Here is a 14,259-nt window from a genome sequence, read left to right on the forward strand (position 1 = left end):
AAGGACCAAGGGGCTGTTTCTGAACTACAGCTGAGGCAACAAAAGCAACTGGCAGAGCTTTATAGTGTGGAATGAATAGTTTATACAAAAGACCTGCCCCCTAAATACTGCATCTGGTCAGCTAATAGGCCTGTATCTTTTCCTGCAGGCATCTGCATTTTCCAGGCAGTGTGATTTCAAACTTTAGGGACGTATTTGTGGAAAGCTTATTGGTTCTTTCATTATTCCTCAAGGAGTCTGGCTGAGTCATCAGAGTCCAGTAGTTGAGGTGCCCCCTTTGTTGTTCAGGGGACAAGATGTGGGTTCCAGTGCCAGAAGATTGACATGGCAAGGACTGGTGGATTCACCTTCAATCCTCAAGTCTACTGTTGTACGAGGACTCTGCATCTGAGGAATCATAGAACTGTAGAGTTGTAAGGGACTCTGAGGGTCCTCTAGTCCAACTGCCTGCAGTGTAGGAATCTCAACTAGATCATACATGGCAGATGGCCATAACTTCACCCAGTTCACATTTACCAACTTCCCCACAAGAATATAATAGAAGACTTTGTCAAAAGCCTTACTGAAATCAAGATACACTATGTCTACAGAATTCCCCTTATCCACCAAGCTTGGGCTTCAACTCTCTCCTTGCATTGTTGGACACTGTTTTCCCTTTGGGTAAAGACAGGCAAAGTAGGTGTTGAGCAGTTCTCTCTGTATCCCAATAGCATTTCTCCAACTTCTGCATGCAAGGGACTTAATACTTATTCTTCCTCTCGCTTCCACTGATTTCAGTGGGATTCTTTTTCATGTCAGATATTGAAGACTAGGGCCCATCTCTATTCATTGACTATGTGTAAAACACAAATGTCAGCACGCAGTATTTTTGAGGGGTGGAGGTGGAATGCAACTTAACTAAGATGAAGCCTCAGCAAGATTTATATCTTATTCAATAGCAGTTGTTGCAAAATAAATCTGCTTTTTGGCATAAATATGTTATAGCATTGCAGTAACGATTCTACTGGTAATGATAAAACATCTACTCTTATTTTACAGCCAGGAGATGTAGGAAATGGATATCTCCCAAAATATCCTTCTCAGCAAAAAAACTGTTCTTGTTTTCTGTTTTACGCTGCCCTGTGGAGGAAAGGAGTATGGTCCTCTTACTGATGCAGGCTTGATGATGTTGGTGATGGTGATTAATACATTTATACCAGCCTGATGTTGTTGTTTTTATTAATTATGATGGTAAACCTATGATGTGTTTTCTGTAAGACACTTTACTTGCTTTAATAAAGAAAAAAGGAGAAAATACATTTATGAATTGCTTCCCATGAGGCACCCCAAAATGATTTATAATATAGTAACATATATAAAACAGTCACATATAAAAACAATTAAAATGACTGCATATATAAAAACATTTTTTAAAAAACAAACAAACCCAAGTATGAATATTTTAAAAAAACCAGTTTAAAACAACAGCACATACGTCAAATCAATTTGGATCAAGGAGAGATACCAACAGAGATAAAGATTTTAGAAGGCTTGTTGAAAGAAAAACATCTTTAGCAGGCATCGAAAAGACAGCAGAGAATGTGCCTTCTGACATAAAGGGACGGAGGGAGTGGAACCTGTTCAAAAATGTATTCCACCAAATCTAAAGAAATTCTGGGCTAATTGAAGTGGACTTATTTGCCTTACACCTCGTCAACCAAATTTTGAGGTTCTTCTCCAGATGCCCTCCACACCAACTTCCTCAAAGGACTTATTTTTGCATTCCCTCCCATACCCCTCTAGCAAGGACCCTCAAGAAGGTATGGGAGGAACACAACAAAGTAGTAATGGTAGCTCCTTGCAGGCCGAGGAACCCTAGTTTTCTGAGATAACATGCATTGCAACAGAACCCCCTTGGCATCTCCTGGTGTCCCCAAGACCTCCTCACACAAGGTCACTCACCCAGACCCAGAATGGCTCAATCTGACTGCATGGCAATTTTAAAAAGGTGCTTCTTAAAATCAGGTCTGTCCCCCAACATAGTGGGGACCATCCTATCGGCATTACAACCATCTACTTTTTGGTTGTACCAAAGCACCTGGACAGTCATCCTTCAATGGTGCAAGTGTAACAACAGGGGTCATCAAATGCCAACAGTGCCCTTCAGCTCTCTATATTGGAAAAGCAGGCCAAACCCTACGCCAAAGGATAAATGGACATAAATCTGATATCAGGAACCACAAGACAGAGAAACCAGTAGGAGAACACTTCAATCTCCCAGGACATTCTATACAAGATCTCAAAGTAGCTGTCTTATTACAAGAGAATTTCAGAAATAGACTGGAAAGAGAAGTTGCTGAATTGCAACTTATTACCAAATTTAAAACCATGAAGAGACCTGGTCTGAATAGAGACATCGGATTCTTATCTCATTATACATGATAAAGCTATTTTTAGCCATCTCACCCCTTGCTTTTTCCTGTAAGACCAATTGCAGTCGTTAACAGTCATCAACAGGTTTACCACACCTATCAGCCAATCACCCATTCCCACCACCCTTCTGAGTAACACCCCTCCCCACCCTCCCACTATATATAAGGGTCTGGTGACTTCTGTTTCAGTGTATCTGAAGAAGTGTGCTTGCACCTGAAAGCTCATACCAATAACAAACTTGGTTGGTCTCTAAGGTGCTACTGGAGGGAATTTTTCTATTTTGTTTCATACAGGTGTTCAGACAAGGCAAGCCTCCAAGACCATGACTTGCTAAGTGGCTGGGATGTCTTAAAGTGCAGGATTATCAATTACCCCACCTTAGCAACACACTGTACATACCTCTGAGCTATTGCATCTCTGTTTATGGCCTTCCTCTTAGCTTGGCAAAATGGCAAGCCATAGCTGCTTTCAGGACCACCAACAATAAATGTCCCCAGGAGGTGACTAAGTTTCTTTCTCAAGCCAGTGGGTGGTGTTAATCTCCACTTAAGTCCAGGATGCTGGCATAGAAATATAAACTTCAGATGAGTCCAATGGACCTTTCCCACTTTCCAATAGAGTCTGTTTTATTATGTCATTAAACATTTATTAGATTGTAATATACTTCAGTGAAATTACAGAGTAACTTTATGTGACAGTCTGCTTTGATCTTAAAACAAAAAAGTAAGAAAATAGTTTTAAATGATGGTACAAATGTACTACACTCAAACCAATTTCCCTTTCTTTCTTTTTCAGTACACCTCTTAGTAGCTAACAATTGATTCATAGAATCTCACTGTGGACCCTTTTGACACTTGAAGCAAACTTCCAAATGACAGAATAGTATCTAATGTCACAGAAATGTCTTTCTCTCTGTTGCCTTATATAAAAACATATAAAGATATGTATACTTTTTAAATGTCCAAAGACAACCATAGGTGATGCTCCTTTGGACATGGCTATTTGATCTTTGTCACTGATAATCAACAAAAAAGGAAAAGAAAAATCCCCTCCCTCAATTTGCAGCCAGCCAAGCTTTCTGCACTGTTGCATCAGATTTTAGTACCCAAAGCAGGAAGACACACACACACACACACACACAAACACACACACACACACACGAACTAGAAGCAGAGTCATTTGAGAGCCTTTTAGTACCTGAGTGCAAAAGCACCTGAATTTAAAAGGCAAAAGTCACACATGGCTTCATTGATTGCAAATACTAAGTGCATATTTAAACCAAAGGGTCAGGTTTCATTGCGAGAAGCAGACATAGAGCCAAGACCTATCCTGCTTGCCACTTCTGTGCTTATTTCAGGAGCACCAGCCATTTCACTGTATAGGCATGCATGTATTTTACTGTTTAAACTGATGGCTCTGGTTAATTCAAGATGGGGAAATTTAGAAACCAAGCTTATTCAATATTAAAAACCCTGGCTCAATTAAGAGCCGAGATCAAATTCACTCTGAAATCTGGGTCTGACTATTATTTACTTATTTAAAAGGATTATTATCCTGCTCCTCTGCAAAAAAAGGCTCCCACAATGGCTTACAAATTGATAAAAGCAAGGCATTATTTGCCCTCGGGTCTTAAAATTCAAAAAGACATGACACAAAAAGAAAATGGATTAGGAGGAAGGAGGAACTAAGCCAAGTTAAAGGTAAAGGGACCCCTGACCGTTAGGTCCAGTCGCGGACGACTCTGGGGTTGTGGCGCTCATCTCACTTTATTGGCCGAGGGAGCCGGCGTACAGCTTCTGGGTCATGTGGCCAGCATGACTAAACCGCTTCTGGCGAACCAGAGCAGCGCACGGAAATGCCGTTTCCCTTCCCGCCGGAGTGGTACCTATTTATCTACTTGCACTTTGACGTGCTTTTGAACTGCTAGGTTGGCAAGAGCAGGGACCAAGCAACGGGAGCTCATCCCATCGCAGGGATTCGAACCACCGATCTTCTGATCGGCAAGCCCTAGGCTTTGTGGTTTATTATTAGTTATTAGTTACTAGTTCTAACGGCTAGCTGGGATGAAAAAGGAGAGGAAGAGTCAAAAGCTAATTATTTTTTCCTTTGTGCCAATAAAGTAGTTCTGCATGCCTTCTCTTCCTTCCTCTGTTACAGCCGGGTGCAATGGCTGCTGCCAAGTGACAGTTGATGGAAGGAGGAGCTGGCTTCTCAGCAGAGCTGGTAATGATATTGATTCTCTTTTCCCCTCTCTTCTATTACAGCCTGATGTAATGACTACTGCCAGGCTAGTAATGGGTTCTTAGTCAGCCACACCTCTCTGCAAGCCTCTCCATTTCCAAATGAACTTACTCTTGCAAAGAGGGATGTCAGAGTTAGGGTGGGCTGGTGAGTGACAGGAGAGGGAGAGGCTTTATAAGCATTCGCCTTAACGCCTGGCCAATCCTGAGCTTGCGCAAGAAGATTCTTTCCTGCTTGGCTGCATGGGAGTTGTTGTTTCAAGCGATGTTTAATGCAGTGAATTGAGCTTAGGCCTCAGGAAAGTGTAGGCTTCAATGATGAGGACTAGAAGGCCGGGCTTGTCACTCAAAGACCTTGAGAAATCCCCACCCATGGTTAGCACCAGGATAGCAGCATTTCCCATTTAAATTATAGCAATTATTTCTAAATGTGCCATTGTATTAATAAATCAGCAGGCGCAAGTTTGCGTCTTCTTTTGTACTTGTGTTTGGCAGTGCATAACTGGCCACCCTTGCCTTGCTGTCCCTTCAGCCCCAACACACAAATTTTCAAGGAGAAGATTATTTGAGGGGACACTGGCTAGGAAGGCAGGGGATAAGGCCCCTGAGTTTTTCAAGCCTGTTCAGAGACCATAAGATTTTCCAAGTACTTACTTAAACAAACAAAAAATCCTCTCAGAAAACAGATTGCAATCTTAAGGTGGGGAGAGTTCAACTATTTCACATTTAAAACTTGTGTATTTAAACTCTCAACACAAAATATGAATTGGCCCTGAATCCGATAATAGGACCCTCAACCCATTGGCTCTCATAAAAAATATTCTGCTTTATCGTTCTTTGTCATTCTACAGAGTATTCAAGGCAATGTTGTTGTTGGCTTGGAGAGTCTCATGTAGTTTCTTTGCATCAGGTCAAACCGCAATCTTGAATGTTTGGTTTGTCTGACCACAGCCCTCAGGTGTGATTTCTACATTCAGTCCAAACTCCGGTGCCCTTGTCCCCGTTCTCACATCCTTGTGAGTGTGCCCTTTGACAGCTGTGGAATATGATTCCTTGGTTCCCAGATTAGCATGGCTAATTACTTCTGCATGCTTTGAAGTTTCCACTCTCCATAATTCTGTAATAAATAGGTGATGTGAAATCGAACACACGAAAAGGTTGGGATGTAAAGGGAGCAATGTTCGTCTCTAAATATTTAGCACACTTACGTAGTTTTGGCTGTTTTAACGAGTTTTGCCCTTCCACAGTTTCCAAGATCCTAAAATGAAACTATATGCTTGGCTCATTCAATTTATGCCAAAGGGAAAACAGTCTTGCCTAGTCAGTGAATCAGGCACATGACCTTTATGTTTTGCTTCATGAGAATGCAGTGCCTGTCATCCCCCTGGACCTCATACGTGGCTTTGACTTATATGAGACACATATATAATCCCCTCTAATCCTATTGAGAGTTACACACAGTTATCAAAGAAGATACATTTTTAACCTCTTAAGAAAGCCGTCCATGAAGCATCTGGAATTTATAGTTCTCATCAATTTGGAGCAATACAGGTGAATAAAATGAACCTTTAAACTAAAACTGTTGCTGACATAGCCTGGAGACTCAAGAGCAAAAGTGAATATTCAGCAATGTATGGCTCCTCCTTTTCTTCCAGCTACCTTATAATATTAACTTCCTTGTAATCTTCAGAGGCTTGCATAATGGAGATTCGAAAGCTACCCTGTTGAGTGTGTGAAAGAAAAAGGCAGATCTTTGGAGACCGAAGTGTTTTCGATTACAATGAGCCCATTGGCCAATTAAGTGTCTAAGCAAATAATTTACCCTCGCAAGAAGATGGTGTGGCTCTACACAAAAGAAAAAATTCAAGTGCATTTGTGTGGGGTCTTGTTAAGGCTGGGGAAGTTAGTGTAAAGTTGAAACTTTACTCAGAGAGCTGAAATAATTCAGTGGCTAATCCAGGGCAATGTGGGTAGCTGAAATGCTGCAAGGGAAGCGGGGCAGGAGAGGTGCTTAGCTCTTTCCCCACCTGCAGGTTTTCTTCCATACCTGTCAGCACCTTTCCCACCAGCTGAGATTTCCTCATGTGCATTTGCCATGATGATGATGAAGAAGAAGAAGAAGAAGAAGAAGAAGAAGAAGAAGAAGAAGAAGAAGCAGCAGCAGCAGCAGCAGCAGCAGCGTTTGGACTTGATATCCCACCTTTCACTCCCATCAAGGAGTCTCAAAGCGGCTAACAATCACCTTTCCCTTCCTCCCCTACAACAAACACTCTGAGATACAGGGTGAGTCTTTTAAAAGAACATGTGTACTCTGAATCCACGAGGCCTCTTTTAAAAGACTCACCCTGTACTTCAGAGAAGTGTGACTAGCCCAAGGTCACCCAGTAGCTGCATTTGGAGGAACGGGGAATCGAACCCGGTTCACCAGATTACAAGTCCACTGCTCTAAACCACTACACCACACTGGCTCTCACCATGATGGTGTGTGGGAAGGGAAAGCATGGGGAGAAGCAAATGCTGAATTTAATGGAAGTTGTATGATCTTGTCTATATGACACACAGTGCTATTTTTCAGGGGGTGGGGGGACGGGACACTCACCATGAACGCCTCCCTTGTTCTCTTATAATGGTAGTGGCGCCTACCTGAGAGGTGCCGGAACTGTGTCCCAGTGAGTTATGGCTAAAGAAAAGTGGCAGAGAACTCTAAAATGTTCAGCTGCTACTATGCTCTGGTGGGTCAGGCTTGGCCTGCTCAGATTATGAGCTACGAAGCCCAATATAGTCCACCAGCAGTATATGATAGTCCATTAGACTTTGGTAAATCTTTTGGCTCTATTCTCTGCTTCGGACCACACATGCAGGGGCATGATAAGACACACATATACTCACTCCTTTATCTATCTGTCTATTTATCTGATATATATTTAGCATGCTGTGTCATGAGCTTGGCAGGCCTGGGCCAGGCAAACACAGATTTGCAAACCCAGCCAGCCAAGTTGTATTTTTTAATGAGAAGTTTAGCCAGAGATAAATTTTGACAACCAAACAAGTAAAAATTCACATCGGTAGAAGTAAAATTGAGTGGTATTGCTTATTTACTTACTTAAAGTATTTTCATCCTTCGGCTGATGACAGATTGGTTTACAAAAGATAAGTATAAACAAATCGGTATATTAGCATACAAATCGGTATATTAACATAAATAAACAATCTATTTAAAGTCATTGCGATAAGGACATTTTAGCTCGTCGGGTATTTCTGCTTCTTTTGGGCACCACAGGACCATTGGTTCAAAGCATTTAATATGGTACTCCATTAGAGCAATAATCACCTGAACATCCCAGGGTGGTTCACAACAGAAAATACAGTGGTACCTCGGGTTAAGTACTTAATTCGTTCCGGGGGTTCGTTCTTAACCTGAAACTGTTCTTAACCTGAAGCACCACTTTAGCTAATGGGGCCTCCTGCTGCCGCCGCGCCGCCAGAGCACAATTTCTGTTCTCATCCTGAAGCAAAGTTCTTAACCCAAGGTAGTATTTCTGGGTTAGCAGAGTCCATAACCTGAAGCGTCTGTAACCTGAAGCGTATGTAACCCGAGGTACCACTGTACTAAATGAGAATGTAAAATACATAATAAAACAAAAACAAACCAATAACCAACAAACATATCTTTAAAAAAGCCATAGAATGTTAATCTGCTGAGTGCCTGGTTGAAGAGAAACATTTTCACCTGGTGCCTAAAGATATGTAATGAAGGCACCAGGCAAGCCTCCCTGGGGAGAGCATTCCACAAATGGGAGCCACTGCAGAAAAGACCCATCCTCGTGTTGCCACCCTCCAGACTTCTCATGGAGGAGGCACACAACGAAGGGCCTCCAATTATGATTGTAGGGTCAGAGTCGGTTCATATGGGGAGAGTTGGTCCTTGAGGTTTTGAAGTCCTGAGTCATTTAGGGCTTTATAGGTCAAACCCAGCAATTTGAATTGGGCCCAGAAACTAATTGGCAGCTAGTGTGGTCAAACCAGGATCCATGTAATATACTCAAACCATCCTGCCCTGGTGAACACCACCTTAAAACCTAATCCTTTTCACTAACCTGGAGGACGTCTGTGAGAGCCTGGGAAGGAAGTTGGAGGAGGGATGTGATATAGTGCACAAGCCTGTGTGCTGCTTCTCATCTTTGTGATTGGACAGCGTAATGTCTGCATTGGACCAGTGTGCTTGAGGAAAGCATGAGGAAGGTCAAGGGATATGTGTACTGTGTTCTTGGGATACATGCATCCGTACTATAACCAGGTTTCCAGCATTGCTTATTGCAAAAGACAAATCTGAACTATGTGAATGCCAAATGTGTTGCAAGAAGCAACGAAGACACCCATGCCATAATATGTACCCTTCTTTTATTAGAAATTCTGAGTCATCACGCTTGCTGACTGAACAGATATCCTCAACTTCAGATTTACTTAACTTTGGCTATAAAACAATGCCATTATTATTTTGGAGGTTTAATTCTATGCACATTGCAAAACTTTGCCCTGCAAGTACTTTTAACTGGAGTCAATAAGAAAATTGCTAGTAACCTAACAAGTGAGCTATTGAAAACCAGCGTATGTGGCAGTTTCCGTACATGGATAAATAAACCCAGACCCTATACTAAAACCCTGTGTGCTTTAGTAGGACCTTGCCACCACAGCAGATTGACTTAAAACAACATTTCTGAATAGATTTAGTAGCACAGCAGCTAATCTCAGAGACATTAGGAGCGAATAGCTATACAGTGACATATTTGTATAATGTGTGAGTGGAATGAAGGTCATGCCTTCTTTTCTCAACAAAACGCTAGCACATTTTTCTGGCATGTGTTTACTGCTTAAATACAAAATGCCTTTAATTATGTCTTTGAGTGCACCAAAGACCTAAAGGTATATTGGTGCAATTTGTTTTCTGGAATGAAACTCCAGAGGTCAGCTCAGGATTGTTCTGTGAGCTAAAGACTTCCACGGTAGTGGGGGGGAAATGGAAACTTCCTATCGGTATTCTTATTTATTTAGTAAGGTGTTTTTGTTCTTTGCACAATGCAATTTCTACTCAGTATCATCCCTGCTTCTTTTGGGCAGCCTTTTAGTCTGTCCACAAACTGTTTCTCATTAATGTTGATTAAAGAGGCCTGGATTAAGATAATCAAATGTTGGTGTGTGTGTTCCACACCACACACACACCGGGCGTGCACCTGATTGATCAGCTAGGTAATTATCATCTTTCTGATCTGCTTCTAACTTTGTTTATATTGTGATTTGGAAAGAGCAATTAATTTTAGGCAGGCTAATTTAGCTTTCTCATACCACATTTGCAAGCTCGTGTAAAGGAATCTTATTTATTGTTAGATTTTCCCTTGTGAGTTCCAGTATACTCACATCTAACATTGGACACAGAACAATATGTAGGAAATGAAGGATTTTCTCTCTACACACACACTGTGCATACAGATTATAATGTTATGAACTTCTGTAATTTGCACCTCCCCCCCCCGCCCAATTCCAAGCACACTTGCTAAGAGCCCCATTAAACACAGTGGTACTGTAAAGGTAAAGGAACCCCTGACCATTAGGTCCAATCGTGACTGACTCTGGGGTTGCGGCGCTCATCTCGCTTTAATGCCAAATCAAAATACGCAGGATGTGCTGTTAGCTGTGACCCCCCCCCCCCACACACACCTTCAGCTTTATTTAGCATTTTCTTGGGCAGGAGTTGATTCAACCACTTGATCATATTGATTACCACTTTCCAGCTTTTTGAAATCCTTTTGAGGTGGCACTGGGGAAACCCAGCCAAATGGGCGGGGTATTAATAATAATAATAATAATAATAATAATAATAATAATAGTTGTTGTTATCCATTTTTTTCACAGTATTCTGAATCTGGCTGCACCATGGCTTTTAATTTTTTTAAAAATACCTTTCAGAATAATTTCTAACACTGAATTTGTATTTTTCACACCGACATTTTCAGTATACTTTCTACCACGATCCCAAGTTCCCTTTTCTGGAGAGTTACTGCCCTTTTAAAACCTGAACTTCATGTTGTATATGGCAGGGGTTTGCTTCCTTGTATTGAGTTCTACTTTGGAAACTCTTCCAGTTATGAGGGTTGGGATGTATTGGAAAGTGTTGGTCACATCATGAGGTGAGCATTCCTACATGTGACAAGAAAGAAGGGGAGATGCATGTAATATCTAATTATTTATTCGGCATAGCTAGAATATTTTTATATTAATTAAACAGTACTATGGAAAACAGCTATTTATTACCTGAATTGAGCGTGTAGTTAGGGATGGAGAATAAATTCATTCAGACCAAGTTCTGAATACAGCTATCAATCAGATTATTTCCCCAAATTTTGTGATGCAATTTCAGTTAAAAAAAATAAACACCCACATGTGCATTTTACAGGGAAATGTGATATATATATATATATATATATATATATATATATATATATATATGCTTTCGTAGATTTTCACGGGTACAGGAATGCAGGTTTTGGTGTCCTCGGGTATCTTCCCGTGTAAAAGTTGGGGTGTCTAGGCGACGTTTCGACGAGGTCTCACTCGTCATCTTCAGGCTGGTGCTTTCGGCTTCTTGTTACTGGAACAGAGCAGGATCTCAGTGTTTGAGTTCCTATAAATACTGTTGAGGAGGTGTGGCCTCCAATGTTCTAGGCAGAGAGGAAGTTCCCAGGCTAGTGTGCCTTTTCTTCTTTTGTTCCTTAATTGCTTGAGGGATATCTTGAGTGATTTCTTGAGTGATATCCTGAGTACCACTTAGGTGGGTCATTAGGTGTGGATTAGTTGCTAAAGCCTTTGTGTCTTGACCTCTTGAACTTTGTGAAGAGTTTTTCTGAGAAGATGGGTGTACTACATTTAGTTGTGCTCTGGCTTGGCTTCGTGTATAGGGGCGAGCTGTGGTTTTGTGGCCTGTGTCAGCCAGATCTGTGTAGGGATTGCAGGGGGGTGCAGCATCCGGAGGTGCCACCATGGTTTGGCTACTGGATGGTGTCTGTAATTTATCTGTGGAGAGGGTCTGGGTTTGGGTCTGGTGTGGTTGATTGGTGATGGCGTTCTGTGTGCCTCTGGATCTGGTGTCAGTTTTTGTGGGGAGGGCTAATTTCCAGATGTCTGGCAAGCGGGATGTGTCGTCACGCTTGTTCATGTTGTGAGGGTGTTTCTCTATCTCGATGGCTTCCATGATTATTCTCTTGTGGTGATGTTCCATGTTAGAGAGCAATTTGGAATCTGCAAAATTAATTTCGTGTCCTGTTTCTTTCATGTGTTGGAAGAGAGAGGAAGTTTTTTCTTCTTTTTTGACGGCATTCTTGTGTTCTGCGATACGTGCATTTATTCATCTGTTTGTTTGTCCAATGTACGTGGCTGGGCAGACTTTGCAGGGTATTTCATAGACGCAGGATGTGCTGTTAGCTGTGACCCCCCCCCTCTACGGCCTCCCCAAGATACACAAAGAAGGAACACCACTCAGACCAATAGTCAGCTCCAACACTTTGAAACCAATGCTTTAGACAAGTCAGAACACAAACCCAAACTTTGGCTCAGATATGTTGACGACACCTTTGTAATTTGGCCACACGGGAAGGAAAAACTGGACAGCTTCCTCACACATCTCAACAGCCTACACCCCAAAATACAATTCACTATGGAAATAGAAGCCAACAACCAACTTCCCTTTCTTGACGTCCTAATCTACAAAAAACCTGATGGCTCCCTAGGACACACTATCTACCGGAAAAAAACACACACCAACCGCTACTTACATGCACAATCACACCACCACCCTGCACAAATAAACTCCGTAGCCAAGACTCTCATCTCCAGAACCAAACGCCTGGCTGACAAAGACCACTTGACAACTGAGTTACAGAATCTCTCAAATGTGTTAATTGCCAATGGATACCAGCAAAACAGGGTTACGAAGCTAATCCAAAAAGAAACACCCCCCAAAAACCAAGACACAGAAGAAAACAATGGCATGGCCCTCCTTCCTTATATCAAGGGCACTACAGATAAAATTAGCAAAATCCTCCATAAACACAATATCAAAACAGCCTTTTGCGCCAACCAAAAAATAGCCAATATCCTCAGAAACCCCAAGGATAAAATCCAGTTGGAAAACCAAGGGGTCTATGAAATACCCTGCAAAGTCTGCCCAGCCACGTACATTGGACAAACAAACAGACGAATAAATGCACGTATCGCAGAACACAAGAATGCCGTCAAAAAAGAAGAAAAAACTTCCTCTCTCTTCCAACACATGAAAGAAACAGGACACGAAATTAATTTTGCAGATTCCAAATTGCTCTCTAACATGGAACATCACCACAAGAGAATAATCATGGAAGCCATCGAGATAGAGAAACACCCTCACAACATGAACAAGCGTGACGACACATCCCGCTTGCCAGACATCTGGAAATTAGCCCTCCCCACAAAAACTGACACCAGATCCAGAGGCACACAGAACGCCATCACCAATCAACCACACCAGACCCAAACCCAGACCCTCTCCACAGATAAATTACAGACACCATCCAGTAGCCAAACCATGGTGGCACCTCCGGATGCTGCACCCCCCTGCAATCCCTACACAGATCTGGCTGACACAGGCCACAAAACCACAGCTCGCCCCTATACACGAAGCCAAGCCAGAGCACAACTAAATGTAGTACACCCATCTTCTCAGAAAAACTCTTCACAAAGTTCAAGAGGTCAAGACACAAAGGCTTTAGCAACTAATCCACACCTAATGACCCACCTAAGTGGTACTCAGGATATCACTCAAGAAATCACTCAAGATATCCCTCAAGCAATTAAGGAACAAAAGAAGAAAAGGCACACTAGCCTGGGAACTTCCTCTCTGCCTAGAACATTGGAGGCCACACCTCCTCAACAGTATTTATAGGAACTCAAACACTGAGATCCTGCTCTGTTCCAGTAACAAGAAGCCGAAAGCACCAGCCTGAAGATGACGAGTGAGACCTCGTCGAAACGTCGCCTAGACACCCCATCTTTTACACGGGAAGACACCCGAGGACACCAAAACCTGCATTCCTGTACCCGTGAAAATCTACGAAAGCAAATATATATATACACACACACACACACACACACACACACACACACACACACACACTATACATTTTTTGGGATGGCAATACTTATGAGTATAATTCAAGTGTGATTTTTCCCCCTTTGGGTTTGAAACAATGGCAATAAAACAGAACTGACTTATGATTGAATGAATGCAGAACAACACAGAACGAAAATAGGTTGCAGCTTAAATCATTACATGTAGTAGAAGTGGGGTGTCCTGTACATAAAGCTAAAGAGTGAAATCATAGGGCTGTTAGGTCTTGTGTTTCTAGTAAATCTTTTGTGATAGATGGAAGAATGATCATTAACCTTTCGCATGAACTATAAAGTGTGCAGTCTAGGAAAATGAAGATTGGACTGTAAAAGCCATTCAAAGCCTTATCTACAATTCATGGAATATTTCTTCACTGATTTGTTAGTGCTATTAGCAGTCCCAGGATGCAAG

The 14,259-nt window shown here is 41.9% G+C and overlaps 1 protein-coding gene across 14 annotated transcripts in view; it reads left to right on the top strand.

Moving 5' to 3' along the window:
- The window catches only part of GRIA4 (glutamate ionotropic receptor AMPA type subunit 4), a 224,268-nt gene that overhangs the window by 41,355 nt on the left and 168,654 nt on the right, over nt 1-14,259 (top strand). For 6 of the 14 annotated variants that reach the window (XR_013392516.1, XM_077927025.1, XM_077927026.1 and 3 more), the window contains exon 3: nt 4,570-4,635. The exons of the other annotated variants lie outside the window; for them this stretch is intronic. Coding sequence is in view for 5 of the 6 variants with exons in the window: in XM_077927025.1 (XP_077783151.1) it covers nt 4,570-4,635 (66 nt within the window). In the remaining variant the exon portion in view is untranslated. The remainder of the gene's footprint in view (nt 1-4,569; nt 4,636-14,259) is intronic. 14 annotated transcript variants of the gene reach the window in all.

This window comes from Podarcis muralis, chromosome 4, assembly GCF_964188315.1.
Source record: "Podarcis muralis chromosome 4, rPodMur119.hap1.1, whole genome shotgun sequence".
Lineage (NCBI taxonomy): Eukaryota > Metazoa > Chordata > Lepidosauria > Squamata > Lacertidae > Podarcis > Podarcis muralis.